At 42.5% G+C, this 24,384-nt stretch overlaps 1 protein-coding gene across 3 annotated transcripts; it reads right to left on the minus strand.

The window, feature by feature from the left end:
• Positions 1–1,276: 1,276 nt before the first annotated feature.
• On the minus strand, positions 1,277–24,265 carry ASB11 (ankyrin repeat and SOCS box containing 11). 3 transcript variants are annotated; one of them, XM_061178717.1, is made up of 7 exons: positions 24,085–24,265; positions 15,657–15,736; positions 10,738–10,794; positions 8,082–8,232; positions 5,175–5,309; positions 3,871–4,062; positions 1,277–1,401 (listed from the first exon to the last, which is right to left on the minus strand). In XM_061178717.1, exons 1-7 carry the CDS (start codon positions 24,263–24,265, stop codon positions 1,277–1,279), a joined length of 921 nt encoding a protein of 306 aa, XP_061034700.1. The 3 variants fall into 3 exon arrangements, with proteins under 3 accessions (XP_061034700.1, XP_061034699.1, XP_061034701.1); XM_061178716.1 differs by having other exon boundaries at positions 10,738–10,845; XM_061178718.1 differs by lacking the exon at positions 24,085–24,265 and adding an exon at positions 23,007–23,124 and having other exon boundaries at positions 10,738–10,845.
• Positions 24,266–24,384: the final 119 nt, after the last annotated feature.

Here is a 24,384-nt window from a genome sequence, read left to right on the forward strand (position 1 = left end):
GGTGAGTGATTCACACACGCACACACCCCTACCAGAGTTCGGAGGTTCGTACAAACGAGTCATGAAATCCATGGTCCGACGTTTCAGAAAGTGGATGCAACAGCAGGATTCTAGACAGACTGAACATCCTAGGACATCCTGGGGCTTAACACAGACTTCAGACATTCAGCAAGATGCAGGTGGACCAAAAAATGCACTCCGGAGAACACTTTGAAGATAGAAAGCCTCCAATTCCTGCATATTCTATCATATGTATTTTAATTTATCAGTATTTTCCTTTAAAGTTTCTGCCTTTGATATTTTGATTAGAAAAGAGCTTCCCTTTCATGTACATTCACGAACATTTTATTCCAGTATTTTATACCATCGTTTAAAATGTTTTAACATTTTCCAAAAACCAACATTCGTTTTTAGACGATGATGTGAAATAAGAATTTAATCTTTATCCCCCAAATAGTTAACTAATTAAGATTAACTTATGTGATATTCCAGAGTTGTGAAAATCAGAAAAGGTCCAGAACAGTATTAACAGAAATATAATGCTAGCTACATGTGTAATTTAAAATTGGATTGTAGTCACATTTAAAAAGTAAAAAGAAGTGAAATTAATTTTAATAATGAAGTGTACCTAATATATTCAAAATAGTATCGTTTCCATGTGTAATCAACATCAACCAGGACCTCAGTAAGTGTACGTCTCAATTAACTGTGATGGTTTATAGTATTTGGCTTTTTTATATATAAAATAAAACGCAAGAAAACAAAATTTCAGCAGAGATTTATTCATGGAAGGAAAGAAAGAAAGGGGGAAGAAGGGAAGAACTAAATCAGGAACCCATCTTGGAATACTTATATTCATCCTAATCTTATCCACCCAGATTTATATGTGTCTACACGCTATTCAGAATGGTGATCCTTAGATAATCGAAGATCATGAATCTTGAAAAACAGCCTATTAATTTCACCCTACTTCACAATTTTTTAAAGTTTCTTAACAACAAGAGCTAAAAACAGAAAAGTTTCTGATTGCCCCTTGGTTAAAGAGAACATTAAACTAACCAGGGGTTTTCATTCCGCACGTGTGCCAGCCCATCAGGGATGTGCTCTAACTAGCTTAGCTCATTTGAGAGTCTAGCCGTTGGGTGTTACACTAGGGAGTCTAGCTGTTGGGTGTCTACACTAGGGAGTCTAGCTGTTGGGTGTCTACACTAGGTACCCTGGGTACAGCAGGCAACAACCTGTTTATTTCCAAGTATCTTCCCGTGGACAGTTGGGATTACTGGTATAGGAGGAATTTTTCCAGGGGCTCCGGCAGATACAGTTTGTGGATGGTCTGATGACAGGTGCGACCCAAGCACTTCCGGACACACAGGCGGCACAGCTGGGAAAGAGCAGGCGGGCCTGAGGGAGGAATTAAAACGCGCGGTCACAGAGGCGGTGTCAGGAGATGTGCTGGGGCCCGAGAGTCAGGCCACAGGGACCTCCTGGCTCTAGCTGCCCATGCGGCGGTGCTGGCTGGGTCCCCACTCACACTCGGCGGGGCCCTCCATTCTCGCAAGGATCGCAGCTCAGCAGAGGATCTGGAGAAAGGATCCAACTCACTTAGACCCCATTATACCCTGAACCTCAATCTCATGGGGTCTCATGGAGTCATCGTGCCCAACCAAGGCTTTGAGTCCCGAAGGAAAGCAAACTAACCAGTGTCCAAAATATGGTTGAATAGGCTGACTGAGCATTTGGCTGAGATCCTTGTCACACAGGGGCATTTGTAATAATGCCCCATTATTTCCTTACCTGACTGTATCAATAAAGATCGATGCAAGTAGATCTATGTGATTACTGGACTATACAAAGTTTTCCTTTTCAAGAAAATCCTATTGTCACAGCGTCTAGCATCCCATGAGAAATGGTGACTACACAGGCAAATAAATAGCTGGATGACACTTGGATTGCTATTGCCAAGGAGCATCCATGTGACAGAACGTTACCTGGAGGAGCAGACCATCGCCCTTCGTTAAAATCTTGGGAAGCAAGAATGCAAAGTGTCTCTCCTGTCACACAACTAAAGCTCCTCAGAGTGACCTCTGACATAGCTGCTGTTCATCCTTCTAGAGCAAGCAGCTGTATTTATGAAGACAGAGACAGAGGAACTTGTTTAGAAGAAATATGAATCCTGGACCTGAAAACATCTTTGATGGAAGGAAACAGGAAATGTGACAACTGCTATAAACCATATTCTCAGCTAATAGTTGTTAAGTGTCCCATATTTCCAAACTGGGAGCTGGTAAGGAAGGTCCTAATTCTTCCAGTAGAGGTTCAAATCAAAGAACAATCATTAATGACACAGACTATTGGAAATAATCTAGACCCATCTGACTCAAAGTGTGACCTCAGACTGGCAGCATCAGCTTCACCTGGGAGCCTGGTGGCCGTGCAGTGTCTGGGACCCCACCCCAGAGGTCCTGAATCAGAATCTGCATTTTAAGGAGATCCCCAGCTGATTCATATACACATGGAAGCTTAAGAAGCACTGGTCTGGAGAGTATTCCTAAAACTATTGAACCAAGCATCCCCCTTGGAAGGTATACAAGACATGGGGGCACTTTCACAAAATGGAACTGGTGAGTGAAATTAAACTCTTCCTCACTAGAAATTGTTTCAGAAGATTCAGGATCGGGGCATCAAAACATTAAGAGTGCACATTGGAAACTTATGGTTACCAAAGGGGGAGAAAGGGAGGGATAAATTAGGACTGTGGGGTTAACAGATACACACTACTATATATAAAACAGATAAACTACAAGGACCTACTATATAGCACAGGGACCTACACTCAATATTTTGTAATAACCTATAAGGGAAAAGAATCTGAAAAAGAATAGATATATACACATACACACACATAATACTTATATATACATACACACACACATATATATCTGAATCACTGTGCTGTATACCTGAAACTAACACGACATTATAAATCAAGTATACTCCAATAATTTAAAAAAAAAAAAGAGTGCAAGTTGGAATCCTATTTCTTGGTTAGCATCCTAGACCTACTTTTTAGTAGCCGTGTAACCTTCTGAAAGCCCATGTCTTCATGCTCCTCTTTTCCCGCTTGCAGCTGGGATAGCACCAGTTACTATAAAGTTCTCATGGCTTTAAAGTTTTGAGAATTCAGTGAGATGAATCTATGTTTCAGACCTAGCTCAGTGTCTGACACATGGAAAGCTGAATAATTATTATTACTTTAATAGTCTCCCGAGCATACAAACGCTCAGAATAGGCTCAGATAGTGTCCTCTTTCTGGAGGGACACAGCACGGTTCTCTTTAGAATCTGGGACATGAAGTCTCGTAGATGCCACCTTCCCTCCTCTAGCATCTAGAGATGCATTAGCCCATGTGGACATGGGCGTGGGGCAATGCGGAGCGCAAACCCACCTACTCGCTGAGCAAACAACTTCACCGTTTAGTCCAGTTTCTGAAACACACACTCTGTGTCCACCCGACCATCTCCATTCAAGTATGTTTCATTTTCCCTGAATTGCCTCCAAATATTACGAAGCACATGCTTATGCCAGGATAGACAAGACAGCCCAGCCCTTTCACCAAAGTTCTCTGATTATTCTCTTGTTAATGCAAATACAAAGCAACATACCAGTGGTATGTAAATGTCCCTTTGCTATAAGTGAAGACGCCCAGCAGACAAAATCCCATCTCTGAGATGCTAGGACTTGCCCCCTCCCACGTGCCACTCCCAATTAAAAAGACGAAAAGGAAAGGGTAAGAGAGTCTAGAGGGGAGACCGGAAGGAGAGAGGGCAAATGTGCCTGTGGAAGAGAAACGGACGCCCAGCCCTTCCTTACCTTCCCGGAGCAGGAGCGCCTGCTCCACGCCACTTTTCGGAGCTGCCAGATCAAGCGCACTTTTGCCCTGAGCGTTTCTGCACTTGAGGTTAGCCCCATAGTCTATCAGCAGGTGGATGATTTCCACACTGTTCTGCTTCGCGGCGGCATGGAGGGGGGTGTCCAGCCACTGGCCGTGGTCAACATTGGCTCCTTAACAAAGCAGATGACCACAATTCAACACCCAAGGTTAATGGAGAAACACTACGAGCCTGAAATGTGCTAGCCATCGATAAAGACATCTTAAACGCCACGACATATTTGACAAATCTTTGGAAATATATGACTGAAGCTCAGACCCTCAGCAATGCCTACTGTTTCCAAATACTCTGATGAGAAAAGTATCGAATAAAGATATTTTTAGTCATTTTAAATGCTTTACTTGCCTTCCCACAGGAACTGTGTGACAGACAAAATTAAATCTTTGCAGCTCCTTTTACATAGAGTTATTTTGTTTTTTGGCAAAGGACACAGCTAGGTTTATTTGGTTATCTACATTATTCTGGGCTCGAAAAAAAAGTTTTCTGAATTCCTATAGGGAGTGGTAAATGATAGGGGATAAAAAAAGACAAAAAAAATCTTAGAGACAAAAATTCTTATTTAAAGGTTCTTAATACAATCTCGACCTTTATGTCAGTGGCTAAGTTTGGGGAAATCTTTAACCAAATAATAGTTTCAAGACCTTTTACTTTTCCCTGGACTCTTAGTTTCTGTATATGCCTCTGAGAATTAAAAAACTAATTTAGCAGGGTTGATCTAAAGTACTCTATGACAAATGTCTGCTGTTTTTCCTAGCCAGCATCTTCCTGGTAACCACACCTAGATTTCCCTCTGGGGAACCATCTCCCGTGATTCCCAGCTCATGTGTTGCCAGTGAAGCCCAACAACTGCAGTGTAGACTGAAATCTAGGCCTAAGCCAATCTGCGTATTGTACTCCCTTGGCCACCATGATTGGTTCAGAAATGGGCATGTGACTTAAAAAGAGCCAGTGAAATACAATTGGTTGTTTTCCCCTAGGATTTATGGGAAAGAGACTCTTGCTCTCTCTTCAGACCACCAAGGAGAACCATACCAGGTAAATGGAGCCAATATCAAAAGAAGCAGAACTGAGAACTACAGACACTCATCTCTGAAGTTGTTTTAACCATTTAGATATCAAATGCTGTCAGAATTTTGTCCAGCCTGACAAGAACTTCACCTCTGAAGCCATGGAAAACCAACGAGGTTAACTGGTTCTTCTCATGAAAAGACTTCTGGAAGTTACCTAATTCTAGAAGCTTCTTCACACAGTCTAGCCTCTGATAGGTGCAAGCCACATACAGGGGAGTTCCAAGGTGAGGCACTTCCTGGTCAATGTTAACGTTATTTGCCAGCAGAATCTCCATGCATTCTCTATTACCTGGTGGAACACAAGATAACCTCACTCAAGTAAGGGAAATATTAACTATTCACAGAATTATAAGATTGCTTATTTGGAATGGGCTTTAGAAACAACCTAGATTTTTTTTTCAGCAGAAGAAAATTTGGGAGGTGGGGGAAATCTTAGAAATCTGCAAAATAAAAAGATTAGAAAGAAGAGCATGCCCATGCACCGCCCCCCACCCCACTGAAATCCTTCCCTGCAGCCTTGAGGTACCTCCAACCAAACTAAGGGTTCCAAGGAACACAACTGAAATCACTCTCTATAATAAGTCACCGGATTACAGGCAGAGGCTACAAGACCCAGGGGGATAAATGACTCATGCTATTATTACCCTGAAAAGCCAGTGCTCAAATCCAAGGCCCAGCCCTGATCCATCCACCTCCATTACAAATCTCTCCTTCTCTTCCTCGCCCATGCATGTAAGATTGGGTGGATGGTCACGCCATGCACCTCCTTATTTTGGTCAACTTGTAAGACTCCTGTGAGAATTAATAAAAAGCCTCAAGTACAGAATCTATTTAAATGCACTCTCAAGTTTAGTGGCCAACAAGAACTAGATAAGTAAGCGTTCTCCTTGGAGAGTTCACCCAGTGAAGAGACAGACATGATTAATTTGCAGCATATGAATGATTTGTTTGGGGGCAAATGCTTCTGAGGTATTGATGGGAGTTTTATAAAGAGTTGGTTCTTTTTTGAAGGTTTAAATGTTTCCTAAAAAAAACAAAATCTTATCATCACTGATTAGCTTAACCAACCTTTTCTTTAGAGATAACACCAAAATAAGCTTCATCTCAAGCCTGCTTGATTCATCACAAATTCTGAATTAAGCATAATTATGCATTAAAATCTACAAATAAGGCTTCCGTGAACTCCAACTATTTTACTATTGTTCACATAAGTAAGTTTTATACCTCAATTATAGCATTAATCTGTCAAAGTATTGACTCAGACTGACCCCGCTTGTTCCTAGAGGTTTAAAGCTGTAAGAATCCAGAAATAATATCTAATCAGGACCTAAAACTGCCTGGTAAATTCAGTGTATCTAATAAACATTTAAAAACATAATTCCTGTCCCTTTTTTTTTTCCAGAAGAAACTGAGCCTAGCTTGAGTTAAATTTAAGTGTTCTCAGGAAGTTTTTAAAAAATGAATATATAAAAGTCAAATGATTGGCACTAATATAATAGTATCTAAAATAATGAATTTGCTATTCATCCTTCCACTCTGTGGACATTGGTCCCTCACATGTTTCTATGATACAGAAAAAAATATGTAGAGACACACGAATTCATCTGTTTATGATAAGCATGTATATACCGGAGGTACATAGATACCAAACACTCCATATATAACCATCCAAGCACTGCAGAATTACTTAATTCAAACCATTACCAACGTTCATCCATTTTTAAGCGTTTGGATGGAAATACAGATAATAGATTAATTTCTACTTCAAATCAATATTTTAAAAATTTTAAACACTTTTATACCATTTCCAAAGTAGACTATTTCCCTACAACTTAAAGGACTTACTTGAAGTTTGGGAAATAATCAGCATCAATTATTAATTAATAAATGTTTGTTAAATATGTATAGGACATCAAAACCATAGATACATTGAGATTTGGGGGTTTGTATCATTTATAGTAATCCACTGCAAAAAAAAAAAAATTACCAAGTGACATGTTTAACAACCTGGGACAAATCTTTCACTATTGCCTTTTGAAATAAAGACTTTAATTCTCATTATACCAGCGAAGATCACTGTTCTACAGTGTTCTAACTTCTCCATGGTATTTTTTTTTTTTAATTAAAAAAAATTTTTTTTTATTTTGGCTGTGCTATGCAGCTTGCAGGATCTCAGTTCCCTGACCAGGGATTGAACCCAGGCCACAGCAGTGAAAGCACCGAATCCTAAACCACCAGACCACCAGGGAACTCCCTCCACTGTATTTCTGATCTCAATATAAGAGAATAACTCCACCGCTGGGTAACACAGAAATGTTGCTCTTTGGGTGTGACCCTTGACAAATGGTGTTGGCCTTTCAATGGCTCTTCTTGTTCATGTCTAGTCTATGCATACGGTTTTAAAATTCCTTAATTTTACTCTTTTCCATCATTTCAAAAGCAACTGAGAACACAGAAATCTAGACTCCACCTCAAGGTTTCCAATGCCACGGTTTTTACAGTTGCAACTTTTTTTCAGTAACTAATGACCTCGAGCGCTATCAGCTCGTCTAGAGTACATTGCTTGTTGTGGACAGTTACCTTTAAGCCTCCATTAGAGACACTATCGGTCTGGGCTTTCAGACACTTTCATCACTTGTTTTATGGTCGTGGTTGATGTTTTATGGGCTTTGGGGCATGAACTGTTCTTTTCTAGTAAGGACAGAGACGTAAACACAGTACAGCTCGTGGAAGTTACCCCTGCACTCCTGACTCCACCAGCTGCCGCCCAAACACCAGCAAGGAGCCTCAAGCAAGGCCTGTTGGGAGACTGAGCCCAGGAAAGAGGGCATCTGAGGCAGACAGCCATTCCCTGGTTCTAAGAAGAGCTGTGTCATGCCCCAGTGGTATTTCCTAAAGATTTAGGTATATTCAAGTTACTGCTGTGGGATTTCTAAGCCACACCTAGTCTACTGGTGAAGAAGATTTGGGCGATCCTTGCAAAGTAAACACTCTATGACTGATTCATGCAGATTGGAGGGAGCCCACCAATGTTCTGTGTGCGACGTGATGCCTCGTTTACCTCTCTTCACTGCCTCGTGGATGGGTGAAGCCAGGTGCACCTCGAGCTGGGCCTTGGCTCCAAACTCCAGCAGCACGTTGACGCACGCAGCGCTGCCACTGCAGCAAGCATTGAAGAGGGGCGTGGCTCCGTGAACTGTCACCCCATTGACCTAACGATGGGCAAAGAGAGAACCAGAGGGTTTGCTATTTCTTTCTCACCATCTCCAAGTGTGCATTCGCTATGTATCTGCCTGGAGAAACTTCCCATGCCGGTGAATGAACGAGGGAACTCCACATCCTTACAGTATTGTGGGGTTTTTTTAGGTACCAGTAGCCTATCAACTCTCACCTATAAGTATCAATAGTAGCACAAATGGGGCCAAATGGGGCAGTTTTTAAGATGTACTCAGGGGTATTCTAGAGCTTCCTAGGAGCCTCCTAGTTGTTGAGGAGTGGTCCTGTATGGTGGCTCAGAACATGGTCTCTGGAACAATTAGCTTGCGTTCAAATCCCAGCTCTCTCTCCTTTATGTGCTCAGAGATCCGGTTGGGATACTAACTTTCTGTGCCTGGGTTTCCTCATCTGTAAAATGAGGACCATAAAAGAATCGACCTCAGGAGGTTATTGGGCGGATGAGGTGAGTTACTATATGGTAAACACCTAGAACGTTGCCTGGTGCCCAGTAAGCATTCAAGAGACATTTGCAACAATTATCTCCATGATCTCCATTTTCCATTCATACGGAGCCGACACCCCGTCCCAATCATGAACAAACATGTCAGGAGCAAAAAGTATTGGAGAAACCATCTAGCCACAAATTTCCTTTCTGGTCTACTACCATCCACAGAAACTGCATATGCCAAAAGGGAATCCTAAAGAGATCATGACCAGGCGAAATACACAAAGAAAATAGCCATCAACATGGTGTCTCTAACCACCCTCAGTGCCTTCTAGGGATCTGAGGGGCAGGTGAGAACCGGCACAGCTGGGAGGCATCTTTGAGTATTAGCAACAGATTGAAAAGAACATCCTGGAACCAAGGCATTCTGGTGGGGAGGCTCTGGCAGGATTGAATGTAGGACAACGAAGGTTTGATGTCAAGCCATTCTGCCTCAACAACTAAGGACATACGCCTGTGATTATCAGGATGCTAAATTTTCTTGTTTCAGAAACAAGATCTTTCTCCACAATGCCAGGATAGCCCCCATCCAATTGGAAAGTTAAAGATGAGATGCTAAGATGGCAGAGACAGACAGGGACAAATATGTGTAAATTCATAAACTCTAAGGATTTCTAGGATGTTGTGATTAATTAGATGGGGAGATGGAAGAAACGGGATGATTCCAGGCTTGGGGCTGGGGAAACCAGGAATATGTTTCACCTGGTCTCTGAGGCTGGGAATCCAAGAGGAGCCGCTCCCAGAGGGAAGAACATGATAAGCACAGTTTCAGATGCACTGAGTTTGAGGCACCCACGGGACTGCCAGTTTTGAGGAAATTTCTACTGATTGATCAACTTTCTCTTACTCCTTCTCTCACTCTGATTTGAATGTTAAATACTATAATATTTAGTGACTGTTCCCTCATAAGATTGCCAAAGACAAGGGACCACGTCGTACCCTTTGTCCCCCACAGAACCTCCCAGAGGCTCCTCTATTTCCCACCTGTGACTCCAGTCACCTAGCTTCAAAGGAAATGGCCACCACCAAACTTTGCCCTCAAAGAAGCACTACCTAATGAAAATACGTGACCGCTATGGCATCGGGAAAATCGCTTTGCCCAAGGAAGACTTTTATATTCAGTTCTACACATAGAAACCCAACTTCCATATAAAATGCAAAGAAAAATCTTCGTTAGGCACTTAAAAACATTACAGCTCATGAAACAAAGAATACAAGGACTGAGTTCAAAAACGAAAGTAACATCAAAACAATATCTGGTGACTAAATAAAAGTCCTTGAGATTTTCAGAAGTATTAATTTCAGAATTCTATGCTGATATCTGTACTACATACAGCAGCTCAGTCACTCCTTGAAAAGGAGAGAATTTAAAAATAAGATAAAGTTCATTGTGTAGTGTTTTTCCAATGTATTATTTATTACAAGCTCATTTAGCTTGATAATTTTGCTCAACAAAAATCGTTGTGGGTGTAGCGTGTTGAATTAAGAGTGGTTTTTGATTGCTGTTCTTTTTGTTTTTTTTTCATATTTTCTTAAATTTAATTAAATTTTTTTGGCCGGCGCTGCGCAGCGTGCAGGATCTTCCCCGCCCAGGGATGGAACCCGCGCCCCCTTCAGTGGAAGCGCGGAGTCTTAACCACTGGACCGCCAGGGAAGTCCCCTGTTGTTCTTTTTAAATGTGTTCTTTTAAATGTTTTAAAATAAATTTTCCAAGATCAGTTTTCAAATTACTTTAGCTCAAGCTGGTTTTTTTTCAAGTTAGTATCACAGTTCTGAACGAATTCCGTCAATTACCTTATCTGAACGTTGGCACAAGGACATAGAGGCTGAAGAGAGGGGTAACCAGCAGTGTCTTCCCGACCATCCAAGAATATGGGCGCCGATGGGGCCAGGCCTGCGCACCCCACCGAGGGTAAGGGTTCTGGAAGTTGATGGGTCTTTAGATGTTAGCGGTTGCACCTGGGCAGCCAGACCCGCGGGCGGGGATGGTACTCACGTGGGCGCCGTTCTCCAATAGGGCCTTAGCGCAGGCCACGTGGCCTCCCAGGCACGCCTCGTGGAGAGAAGAGACCCGGTTAATTGTTACCAGGTTCACACTGACGCCCTACGATTTGGAGAGAAGTGGATTAAAGGCTGCATCAGCAATAAGAATAAACGGCACGGTTGTCGGACGTGTTTGTGAAGTGTTCGCGGCCTGCGGGTACCACCTAGAGACGAGTAGAGGCCATGACTAGGGGAATCCAAACATAGCTGGGAGCCTCGGATTCATTGATTCAGCAAAAGCTCGTTCAGTATCCTGGGCCAGGCGATGTGCCAGCACCTGGGGCTTCAAAGCTTATGACATGGGTCTCTCTCCTCTAAGAGTTTAGTGGGGAGACAGAAATGGTGGCGGGAAGTGGGGTGGGGTACGGTGGGGAGGAACCCAGCCAGAATACTGCCATACTGGAAGCATGTTCACATTTTAATTGGGGACATAGGGTATCCTTGAATCTGCCTTGGGGAGTAAGAGAAAACTTTGCAAATGAGGTAGTATTTAGCTACGGCTTGAAGCATAAAAAATTTCAAACTAGGAAGGCAAAAAAAAAAAAAGGCATTCCCTTAAGGGGGAACAGGATATGCAAATATGGGACGCAGAGGAGGGAACAGGATATGCAAATGTGGGACGCAGAGGAGGGAACAGGATATGCAAATGTAGGACGCAGAGGAGGGAACAGGATATGCAAATGTGGGACGCAGAGGAGGGCGAGGCAGGGCGCGTAGGTGGATAGTTGCTATATCTCTGGATCAGAAAGAGCCCACACGTGACAGAGGCGGAGGAAAAAAGGGGAAGTGGGGGGAGGGGGAAGATGAAAGGGGACGGTAAGCTAGAGCCAGACCGTGAAAGGCCTTGGTTTCCGAACGGGGGTGGAGGTGGGGTGCGTGTGTTATAGGGAATGAGGCGCCTTTCAAGTCTGTTAGTCTGGAGCTAATACATAGGACGTTTTCGGAAAAGCACACTGGTAGCACCATGGAGGGCTGCTCGGAGAGGTAGGGATGTGACACTGGAGAAAGGAGCGTCATGAAGACATGGCGATGAGTCAGGCACAGGCTGATATAGGTGTGAACAGCAGTGGGTATGGGGAGCGGGTGACAGAGTCCAGGGTTGGGGGTGTTAGAAGTGGATGTGGCACAGAAGGATGACGCCCAGGCTCAAGAGTAGAAAGTAAAATAGATGATGCTCCTAGGGTTCCTGTGCCTGAGTAGCCGTGATGCTGACTGCCAGACCTCCACTGCCTGCCGAGCTCTCCGCAGGACCAGGGTCTGGAGCCGGTGGCTTCTCCTAACGCTCCTCTTCTTCCCCAGATCCAAGCCTTTCCGCCCAGTCCTACCACACTTGCCCTCCCCGTCGTGCCGTGCTCCACTTTCCTCGCCTTGGAATCCATTTGACAGATGCCGGGCTCACCCTAGCTGCCGGCCAACTTCATGCCCTGACTCTACAACTTGGCCCTTACCGCTTGCCCCCATGATCACCACTTTCTGTCTGTGAAAGGATTTAGGTTCTGCCAGGACCCAGCCGAGCTCTGCTTTTGATTCTCTGCCTCGTAACTGACCAGCTGAAACGCTCCAAAACCTAGTGCAAGACCCTGGACCCCAAACCCCAACCTAAGTTCCCAACCCCTCCCACCAGACCTCCATGGTGCTGGCTGCATCCCTCCTGTGGCCAGCAGCTGGGACTGCCCACTATTGCCAGTCCCATCGGCATCTTAGGGCCTGTCTGTGCCTCCTTGGTCCTGTCCATGTTTATGTCCTGAATATGACGTCATTACTCCAGAGCCGTGCTGTATATTTACAATTGGATCTCTAATACAAGGAGGTTTCTTTTCCTTTTCCCATATATAATTTCATTTTAAGAAAATAAAGAAAAAATAAGAGCATTTAAAAAAATAGTCCACAAGGAATTCCCTGGCGGTCCAGTGGTTCGGACTTGGCGCTTTCACTGCCGAGGGCCCGGGGTTCAATCCCTGGTCCGGGAACTAAGATCCTGCAAGCCCCGCGGCGTGGCCAAAAAAAAAAAAGTCCACAAGGTGGCAGCAGTGTGCTAAAAAAAAAACATTGATCCGATGCAAACTCTCAAGAACCCCTGGAATTGTACAAATGTAATGCTGGACAGGCCTAAAAGACCAGCTAGAGTGACTCACTGTCATTGCGGGTGAGAACATGGAGGAGCAGAGAGTTCAAATTATTAAGATTTGAGGTTCCCCTGCTGTCGGTGACAGCCAGTGTGATCGTCAGAAGCTCCCGGCCCTTGGTTTTAATGTTTTGCTCACAGCACACCACACTGTCTACACGTAAAATAGAGTAGAAAATAAAGTAGAATAATCCATTTTTTACCAGTGTGTAAGGGTAAAAAAAGTGGGGATGTACTAAGAAAAGGCTGAAGAATTCTCCATGAAGAATGCACTTTACACGTTGAAGGACACTATAGAAACCAACATGCTTATAAAATACAGTTAAAAATAAAGAAGTGCTAAAAGCAATGTGATATCCTGGACTGGATCCTGGAAGAGAAAAAGGACCCTAGTGGGAAGATTGGTGTCGTCTCAGTAGTCTGTAGTTTAGTTAATGGTGTTGTACCAATGTTAATTTCTTATTTTTGACTAAAGTACCACGGTTATGTATGATATTAACACGAGGGGAAGTTGGGTGAAGGGTATGCTGGAACTCTGTGTACTGTCTTTGCAACTCTTCTTTAAAAGTATTCTAAAATTAAAAATTTAAAATACTAATAAAAGTATTGAGGTCGGGGGCCAAGAAGAAGGAGCTGAACGCAAGACTTTTCACTGTGTACCTTTTTCTATCATTTTAATTTGGAAACTATGTGAATATGTCACATATTAAAAATAATCAAATCAAATAACAGTTTAAGTGCTTAAAGACAGAGGAGGAGGAGGTCGGAGGAGGAGGGAAATAGATGAGGGAGATTAAGAGGTACAAACTTTCGGTTGCAAAACAAATGAGTCGCGGGCATGAAATATACAGTGTGGGGAATATAGTCAATAACTATGTAATCTCTTTGGTGACAGATAGTAACTAGACCTATCATGGTGATTATTTTGAAATGTATAGAAATATCGAATCACTATGTTGTATAACAGGAACTAACATAGTGTTGTAGGTCAGTTATACTTCAGAAGCAAACTCATAGAAAAAGAGATCAGATTTGTGGTTACCAGAGGTCGGGGCGGGGCGGGCAGTGGGGAGAAGGAATTGGATGGAGGGAGTCAAAAGGTACAAACTTCCAGTAGACGATATTAGGGATGTAATACAGCATGATACAGCATGATAGATATAATTAACACGGCTGTATGTTATATATGAAAGTTAAGAGAGTAAATCCTGAGAGTTCTAATCACAAGGAAAAAACTTTTTTCTATTTCTTTACTGTTATATATATACGAGACAATGGATGGTCACTAAGCTTATTGTGATAATCCTTCCATGATGTATGTAAGTCAAATCATTATGCTGTACACCTTAAACTTATACAGTGCCGTAGGCCAATTTTATCTCAATAAAACTGGAAGGAAAAAAATCAAATAAAATTTTAAGTGCTTACAAATAAATAAGCAAGTGATAAAATCAAGTGCAAAGCCCATTTGATTATTACTGGCAGTACTGTTTTCCTTTTGCCTCTACTTTTTTAAGAGGTAACACAACTCATAAAGGAGAAAGAAAGAAAAGGCACACACATACACACACACAGAGAAAAAGAGCAGTGTGTCCAGCTGTTTAAATTTAAAATAAGGAAGCCAGGTTTGGTGGTAGCTAGGATGTGGAAAAAAGATCTAATGACTTACCTCCTCTGTACACACGTAGACTCTAAAACAAAGTAAATGGACTGTGTACACTTTCATTCATCTCACAAATATTTACTAGGCCTCTAGTCATTATTCATGGTGCTAGGGATACAGTCATAAGTAAAAATAAATTAGCTTTAATAACTAAGACTTGAAGAAATCTTCCCAAAGGAGTAAGATTTACCCATTTGTCAACCTATTTCAATGTTTGCTTTTGAAACAGCGGATCATCAGGGTAGGCAGCCTCTAAGATGGTTCCCAGTGATCAAGATGGCTCCTGACTCCTGGTATTGGCTCACTGGTATAATCCCCTCCCCTTGGGTATGGGCGGGATTTACTGACTCCCATCTAATTAATAGAATACGGCAGAAGCAATCAGATGTCACTTTGGAGGCAGGTTATGTACTGAGACTTCCTTCTTAGGCCCTTTCTCATGCTGTCTGTGGAGGAAGCCAGCTACCATCTTGTGACGCAGCCCTATGGAGAGGCCCAGGCATCAAGGCACTGAAAATGGCCAACAACCTCATGAGTGAGATTAGAAGCAGATCCTTCCCCCGCTTAAGCTGTAGGGTGACTGCAGCCCTGGCAGATACTTTGCAGCCTGCAAGAGACTCGGAGCCGGAACCACCCAGCTAAGCTGCTCCTTGGCCTACAGAAACCATGAGAATCTAAGTGTTTGTTGTCTTCAGCCACTGTGTTTCAAGGTAATTTATTACAGAGCAATAGCTGACTTATGCAACTTCAGGGCTGCTGTTACTAAGGCACACTGGGAGAGAGCAAGGTGAGTTAGTGCAACACAGGTTTGAGGGCATCCCCCATCAGCCTCATATGGAAACTTTTTATGAAGCAAAGGGAAACCCAGAAGGGGAAGGTTGGAATTGGGCAGAAAACCAGCCAGCTCCCCAAGGAGGGAGAGGCAGGAGGAACAAATAGTGAGTTGGGAGAGGATGCATCCACGTAGAATGGCTGTGCTGGGACCCAGATGGGGCCAGCAAGACCCCTGCTGCAGTCAAAGCTGATCAAGAATGATGCTTGATTATAGCACAAGCACCAAGGATCAAGTCTTTCGTTTACTCACCTGTGCAATCAAAGTTTTCAGGGCCAGTAGGCGTCCCTGAGCTGCCGCTTCATGAAGTGGAGACCGATCGGCCCAGCAATCTGAAACACACATCAAGCTCAGAGTCAAGGTCAGGAGTCTTCTCCCTCCTGCTTGTTCATGTGCCCACCCACTGTGAGAGGAGGTCTGGCGGAAGGGGAGGGGAGCTGGCACCACGCATCAGGTTCTCCTGTCAGCCACTCTCAGGGTGACCAGCCACTGAGGATACAGTCCATGGGCGTGGAGAGGGAGCACAGATCATCTCTCTGGCTTTGGGCGGCAGTTTTCATAAGGAATACATTTCGTTCAAATAAATACTGCCCAGTGATTGAATCCGATAACTCTGAATAGGCAAAATGAAGGGCAAAGCTGGTCCATGAACTTCCCCACTTTCTTCTTTCCCCTGCCTCTCCCCTTTCACCCCTACCCTAAGACATCCATATGCCAGGAAGGAGACCCTAAGGGGTCAGGGAAAATGGTTTTGTTCGAAATCCCCTAGATAATTCTTTGATTTTGGTAATGAAGCCGATCTGTTATCATAATGCAGAATGTTGTTTTTCAGATGACATAATCCTCCAAGAGTTTTTGGTGGGCAGTTTGAATGTGATGGCGAAGCACGGGGCCAGTCCTGCCTCAACCACTATCTCTGCCAAAATGGGCAAGTTACTGAAATCATCTGAACCTCAATTTCCTGATCCGTAAAGTGGGGGAATAGCAATCTAGTATTTAGCAGGTTCTTTGGTCTCTAAGTAGGCCAATAAAGTATATCCATGATGTTAGGTGCTCAAGAAAAGTTATGATTAATAAGCACACATGGTAGGGTAGCGCTCTAAGGAACAGCCTTAGAACTGCCTTACAAATGTATTTTTCTTGTAATTGCTTGTCAGGAAACAAGACTAACAAGCTTAAGTGTGCATTTGAGAAGTAAGCTTCTATTAAACATGCTGAAGGGCAATCATTTGTTTTGGAAGAAAACCTACACTGGTTTGCAAAATTGGGGCATTCTTCAAATTGTAACTGTGCTCTTCATACACTGACGAGCACGTCATACAGTTTGGGTTTAACACAAAAGGCCCATCTTGTCACCTTCTTCTAGGTGATCCGGATGGTGCTAAGAATTCAGGCTTTCCCATACCTACGACCTTGACAAAAACAATCCCAACAAATATGGAATTATGTGAACTTGAAGTAGTGTGTCCTCAAGGAGAGACTGAAATTTTCCAATGGATGAGAACCAGGGCTCTAAACATTTCCATAAAACCTCTTCTTACATTGAAACTCAATTTTTGTCTTCTCTAACCCTCTGGGTTTTGAAAAGGGAGAAAGCTAGAATGAACTCTACAGGGTTGGATTGAAATTGGAACAATTCGAGCAATTGGTATGAAAATGTGGTTTTCAATATATGTGTGTATATGGAAAGATGGTGCCTACAGAAGTATCTATGGGCTGAAGGCGGGATCTGGTGGCCCATCTGGTTCTCTCTCTACAGATATATCTATATATCTCTACCTATAGACAGATATATAGATATATCTAGATAGATCGAATAGCACTGTATACTGAGAAAACCTAAACCAGGGCTGCTTGGAGAAATGGCTGATTCCAAGGCTGAAATGCCAGGAAAAATGTAAGATGGGCCGCAAACATCTTGCCAGAAAGTAAGGAAGTGCTCAATGAACGATGGGAAATGTCAAAAAGTACAGAAGCTGCCTTGAAGGGGCTTCCACTGGCCAAGTACGGGACGATTTGATCATGAAAATAAATCATGATTATACCCTAGCAAATAAAACAGGAATCTATAAGGCCTCACTGATACAAATGAGTATATAAACAGGGAGAAGAGAAAGCTCTTCCTCCTAGTAGAACACCAACTTTAGACACATAGGAGAAATAATAGAATCGGCCTCAAATTATCTCCCCACAAAATAATTACATAGTTATCAAGGGAACAGGGGTAATTGTACAGTGGAACAAAATGGTAGGCACCACCTTACCCCGGGGATCAAAATGAACCGCAGAAGCGATGGAACCAATTGGCACAGTGTGCCATCTGTTGGAACACAATGAGCCACATCACACACTACTGGAGGGAACGCAGTGAAAAGAACACAGCGTTGCTTGGAATATTCCTGCTCAAAACGCATAGCCTGAATCTCATCGTGAGGACATCTCAAGCCAACTCAAACTGAGGGCTGTTCTCAAAACTAATTGGCCTGTAACCAGGTTGAAGGAGGCGGACGAGACACAACATCTAAAGGCAACATGCGCCCGGATTGGATCCTTTTGCTATCAAGGATGTTAACTGGACAGTTGGATAAACATGAATGGAGTCTGGGCAAAGAGAAGTGGGAATTCTTTGTACCACTTTAGTTCCAAAATAAAAAGTGTATATCTATCTATCTATATCTACCTATATCTATCCATCTATTAATCTATCAATCAATCTATCTATCTAATCACTGGCGAATTGCATGCTTCTGATAGGTAGAATGCTTTTTCTAGTAAGAAAAACAGACAACAATTTTAACCTGAAAATATATTGCGTTTGTATGTCCACTTGTTCCTGAGTCAGTTAAAAGCTGATGAGTGGAGGATTTTTCAACCTCTTTGGACATTGATCATTTGCATAAGCTAGGAATAATGAGATAACGTACGCATAGAATCCTCAGTGGTCAGCCTTGGTTTTCTTCGACTACATCTCCATCCCATTCAATATGAAGTGTGCGTCAGACGCGTCGCCCTCTCGCCTCACCAGGCTTGGAGAGGGATAACAAGCACTGAGTTTGGAAGGACGGTCTTCCCCCATGGATGGCAACTCAGCGCCCTGACCAACCGAAGAAGCAAACCCACAGCTGTGGCTTTGTTATTCTTTTGTTTTAACAATAGCCAGTCAACCGAGTCACCTGAAGGTACTCTAAGTATTTGCTTCAAACCAGGATTTAAATGGCAACTTTTGCTATTATTAACTTAGAACAGCAACATGAAATGGCTTTATTATTTCTAAAACTTGCCTCCAAGCGGGCCGCGGTGTCCCCTTTCCTGCTGGGAAGCAGGCACCTTAACCACGATTTCCTCCTGTTTCTAGTAACTTTCTGTTACCCCTCAGCCCCCTAAGACCCACGCCATCCGTACACACGGCCTGGACAGATCTCTCAAACATCACGCTGATGAAGGCGGCCCTACACAGAAGAGGATGTGCCACATGACTCCATCTCCATAAAGTACAAAAGGGCCAGACTCACTTCGGGCGTTAGGAGTCAAAAGTACCATGAGAAGGGGCAGGGACTGACTGGAGGTGGGTGGGGTGAGGGTCATGCTGATAACGGGCAGTTTCTTGCTCTTGGGAGCTGGCACCCCATGGTGAAAACTCACCCAGCTGTCCGCTCTGGGGTTTGTGCACTTATCTGTATTTATGGCATACTTCAAGAAAGAGATTTCAAGACCACCAGTCTACTGGTCAGTCCGCTTTAAAACTGTCATCTCCGCTCCTCTGCCCACTCTCAGGGCAGGGGATGGTCCCCTCTCCGCCCGAGGAAGGGCAGCATGTTCTCACTTCCTTCTTGAGGTGCCAACAGCCTCTCTGGTGCCGTGGGAGTGGGGAGAAGCGAGAGGGATGGGGAGATGTCTCCCTAGCGGCCTGGAAGAGGAGACCAGTCCTGTGCACTCGGCCTCAACTGCATGTCTCACACCCAGTGCCTTTCCTACGCACTGGCACTTGGCCACCTCTCCTAGTGTCGCCCATCAATGCAGCATCCTCTGATGCCCCCAACTCCCACCCCAGGCTTCCGAGGCCGAGGCAAGCGTGCAGGCCATCTTCTGATCCAGGGAGGAAGAGGGAAAGGTGGGTGGTCCTGGGCTTCTGTCTCCTCGCCACTGCTTTCCAGTTCTCTTTCTCCCTATTTGAGGAGTCAGTTTGAGAACGCACCCCGTTCTGGTTTTAAGAACTACTGGTTTTTCTATCCTGCCCATCCTCCTGGTAGATTGACTTGTGGGGGGGTGCCTTCCTACATCCCCCTTATCTCTGTAAATAACATGAAATAAATCAATTGGATCGCCTTAAATGTGGAAGTCATTTCGGTTTCCCAACTGGAAACAAAGCCACTCTCCTGGAAGTCACCTTTCCGGTCACTCTGTTTTCCAGCACTTGCTTCAAAGGACCTTGAAGGGTTTTCACACAAAACGCTTTTCCAGAAACTCTGCCACGGTGGGCTCTTCTGTTTTTCTATTCTGATTCCCAACACACAGCCTCTTGCTCTTATCATTCTTGTTTTGCAAATTGGAGCTAATTGCGAGAAATTGAGGATAAAAGTTATTTGGCGGCTAGGGAGTTTTTCCATTCCTTTCAGGAAATACGTATCTAAGATCTCCAAATAAATGAATGCTGAAGTAGCAATCAATCCTTCACTTCTAAGGCAGTCTATTTTGAGTTATTTGGCACGCTGCCTGTGTCACAGGGCTGCAGGCACATTTTGAAGATTGTTTACTGTACAAATATGTTTACTTGTTCCTGATGAGGTGTATGGAAAATGTTCAAGTACATTTTCATTCCCCCCTTTGACTTTTTCTCAGAATGTGATTTATATCTCTAGTTCTCAGGCTCTCTGAATAACAATTTCATGACAATGTCTAAAACCATAGATTTCAGTAACAAAATGGGTTCAGATGGAATATGGTTGTCCGAGCTCCAAGAATTCAAGATAAAAATCAATTATTATTTTCAATTTTTTTTTTTGCAATTTTTACCCTTCCTAATTCCAACAAGTATTTGAGACGACTGGTTTTTTTTTTTTTTAACTGCCTGACTGGTTATTATCTCCAGCGCCCATGAAACAATCTTTATTCTCTTTATTCAAGTTCCAAAATCATATGAAGGAATATCTTCTCCTGTAGCACTTATCAAAAAAAATAGAAAATTCAAATTTGAACCAAAATATAGGCAAGAGCCTAACAGAATTAATGATATCTTAAGTAAAATAAAGGTAACTGGGAAAAAAACACATTACAAGAAATTTCCCAAGGTATCAAAAGTATTATAATACAATTGTGTTAAAACGCGTACCCTCTACAACACTCAGCTCTGGCCAGGAGATGAACTACAGTCAATGAACATCTCTTTGTAATGTGTTAGAAAGAAGCTTCCTTTGAACCCATTAGGAGCAGGAGAGCTGAGCTGAAGATGACAGGTCGGGTGGCAGAGCCCCTGCTGAGTGCTGTGTGTCCCAACTTGGGAAAGCCAGCAGGCACCTGTGATATATAACCACTCAGAGGATGGGTGGACCAAGGCTTGAGGAGACAAGCACCAACACTGAACAAGGCGAGGTGGAGGACCGGGCAGGAGTGGACCAAAGGCGGGAAAAAAACTGTTGACATGGGAAGGATAGAGAAAAGGAGTCAAGATGGTGAGTCAGGCAGAGGCGTGGCCATCAAATCAAGGTCAGTCCTTTGAATTTAGAAAAACAAGGACAACTGATTTTAGGCAAAACACTTAGAATAGAACTCATTTTTTTAAAGGGTACAATAACTCCACAATCTCTTACCTGCAATTGTAAATTTCCCCCAGTTCTGAAAACCAAGTTGGAAACAAGCTCCGTTGGCAGCAAAACATGGTCAGGACTCAGGTTTAGCAAACTATTATTTTTAATTTGTATTTTCACTTAGTGTGAATATTGATATTTTTCACTATAGAAATATCAAAACGTTTGATTACGGGAGGAAGCTCCAGGTCCTGCTGGGAGTGCCGCGTAATATACAGTATACACGCTGCGTAATCATTCTAGTATCCCCCAGACTCCTGAATCCTAAAACATGTCTGGCCCAAGGGTTGTCAATAAGAGATTATCAACCTGCATCTACACTTTATTTTTATCAAGTTTGATGACCAAGTCACTGTACTGAATATAGCTTCAGTTCTGGCCAAATTAGCAAAGGTTGAAAAATCATACCCCACGTCTCTCGGGAGAGACAGTGCCTGCAGAAATATCTATGGCCTGAAGGCGGGGGCCAGTGATGCATCTGGCGCTCTAGATATAAGAATATCAAGGGCCAATGACAATGTTTCAAACTTAAAAATATATATATTATTGACAAATTACACAAAGAAGCCAGAAGAAACTAAGTACAGCCAACCAAACATAGCTGAACTCAATTCTGATGAGTTATTTACAAAAGTAATAGTTTAAACCACAAAGAAAGTATCGAATGATGTACTCCAGAATATGAAAAAAAACTTTCCAAAAAATTTTACAGCCAAAAAAAAAGAAGATATTTAATGAGGGATGTGATGCTAGGTGCAGCTTCTAAAAGAAAAGTGCCAGGACCTATGACAGGCTAAACTCTGCCCTGGCTGAGTTTTTTACTACCTCCCCTTGTTTTTGACAACACTGACGATAGTTTACAGGAACAGAATACGCTACTGGACTCAAGAAAGTTCTGAGATTTTAGTAAGTCGATTAGCTGACTTACTGATTAAATGTCACATATTTTCCCAACAAACATTTGTCTGACCAACAAGCAGCAAAGGTAATTTCTGGTTTGAGTTGAACAGTTAGACAAAATTTTGTTCTTGGTTTTTAAAATGTCTAGCTTTAAATATATATATATATATAGTATCTGACTGTTAACAGTGTCAAAAGAAAAAGCGCTGTTGGAATCATGTAAAAACCACTGTTTCTGGCGTATTATTGCCTACATTATTACAGAAAGCCTTATTTACCAAATCTGGATATACTCTCTATCATATACGTGTGTGGGTGTGTCAGTGGTGTGTAGACGTATACACAGCCATCCTCACACACACACACACATGTATATAGGAAGGAAATTAAATGGAGAAATTAACAGGCACTATTCACCCCACTGCTTCTTGTTAGTGATCATTGAAAAACACGTTTTTGACTTTAGAACACCATGCCATTTGCAATAGAACACCATGCCATTTGTAAATTAAATGAATATTATCCTAGGGGCTTCAACAAGATATCTGAGCTAAAAAATGAGTGCGCTCTATTTATGAGAATTGTATTATGGCTCCAGGTTTTGACTCTTATAAAACTTTAAGAGTACTTCGTTAAGGACCACAAGGGCAGAAATAATGCACACGAGCACCAGGAGAAAACGTTTTGAACACGCTCTTGCTGATGTTGACTGTCGGACTTTACTAATTTAAGCCACGAGGATGATGTATCTATGAGAACATCAAAACTGTGATGGAAACGTCTAGAAAGCCCCTGCCCCGATTTACAAATTAAATTAGAAAACAGCTTTTCAGATTATGCTTAACTTGAAATTAAGGTTACTTTAAGTTTTTTTTTAAACCAAGTCAAAGCGACATACCTCCCTGAAACGTGTGACAAATATAATCCCCAAAAGAAACCTCTTTCCACACTCCGAGCCTTCTGCCACTTCCCGAAACTTCGAGATTCTTCTCATTTTCCCCTGTTAATTGAAGCATGCTGATGCTTTGTCTTTGGAGGTCTTATCTCTTCGGATAAGACTGCTGTTCCCTAGTGTCCTTAAAGTTGTCTGGTGTATTGGAATCACATAACGTAAGTCTATTTTGAAAGAGAATTCAGGGTGCAAGGTGAAATGGATACTAGATAAAGAATGAGGTAACCCTGGAACCCCTGCGAACACTAAAAATACACAGGGAAATTCGGAACTCTGTTTATGAATAAATACTCCTCTATCCAGTGGCAGCCCCAGCGGTAACCATGATATCTGATTTATTTACTTTCGTAGCCTCTCCCTACAATTAACGTGAATCATTTCTTGAAAGAAATGGAGACTGAATTCTACAAAGCAGGAGACTTTAAAACGTTTGGACCAAAGGTTGGCATTTCATATTAGAATAACCTTTGTTCGCTGTGCTTTGCATGGTGCTGGGCATAAATGGATTCAGTGAAGGGTTTTTTCCTGCCAGTGACAAGTGGCTAAGCAATTCGAATTGCAAATGAGAGCACACACACACACACACACACACACACACACATATATATATATAGCATATATACTGCTGCTTTAAATCAAATTTATTGGCCATTCCATTTCCTGGGGAAAACAGTTTTGTTAGAATGCACTGTTAACATTTGATTACAAATATTCAAGAAGATAATCCTATAAAGTAATTCTTTTGTTAGTAGAAATGAGTTTTCCCAAAATACTCTTAGAAAGCCACTAGTCTATTCACTTCTTAAATAATAACTGCTAATGAAACTAATTTGCAGAAAAGAAAGCTGAAAATCCTTCACAAATTGGTGCAGTCAACACCATTTGCTACTTTAAATAATAATTTTTTAAAACTACCCACTCAAAGCCAAAGTTTAAATAAAATCTGCCTTCTAGAAATATTATTCCTATGAATTATCTAGGAGGTTTCTTTTAAAGTACTGGGAACAAATTCATGTATTTTTACCTGAAATTTCACCATAGATCTCTTCTGCTATCCTAGCCGCTTCTTTTCTATTTCCTTTGACGATATAGAAATGGGTTAGGAGCGCCAAGAACACTTTAATTAAAAGCTTGAAGAAAAAAAAAGTAGCAAACATTGTAATAAAAATGTTTTTAAAGCCAAAGGAAACAGGACCGTCCTCCATTTTGGCTCACACTCTGTATAGGTTCTTGGGACTGCAAAATTTCACTGAGTTATAATCGGTATCATATGACATCTATTTTAAACCTTCTAGCTCTCCGTGCTCCTGTTACGGAGAACTGA

The sequence above is a fragment of the Eubalaena glacialis genome, chromosome X (genome assembly GCF_028564815.1).
Source record: "Eubalaena glacialis isolate mEubGla1 chromosome X, mEubGla1.1.hap2.+ XY, whole genome shotgun sequence".
NCBI lineage: Eukaryota > Metazoa > Chordata > Mammalia > Artiodactyla > Balaenidae > Eubalaena > Eubalaena glacialis.

Excerpts from the sequence above, each read along its gene's own strand:
- ASB11 (XM_061178716.1), bottom strand. The coding sequence starts at position 24,265 with ATGGAGGACGGTCCTGTTTCCTTTGGCTTTAAAAACATTTTTATTACA. Across the intron at positions 8,233-10,737 it reads TATTGGAGAACGGCGCCCAC|GTCAATGGGGTGACAGTTCA; the intron begins GTGAGTACCATC and ends GCCCATCGTTAG. Across the intron at positions 4,063-5,174 it reads GAAGAAGCTTCTAGAATTAG|GAGCCAATGTTGACCACGGC; the intron begins GTAACTTCCAGA and ends TGCTTTGTTAAG.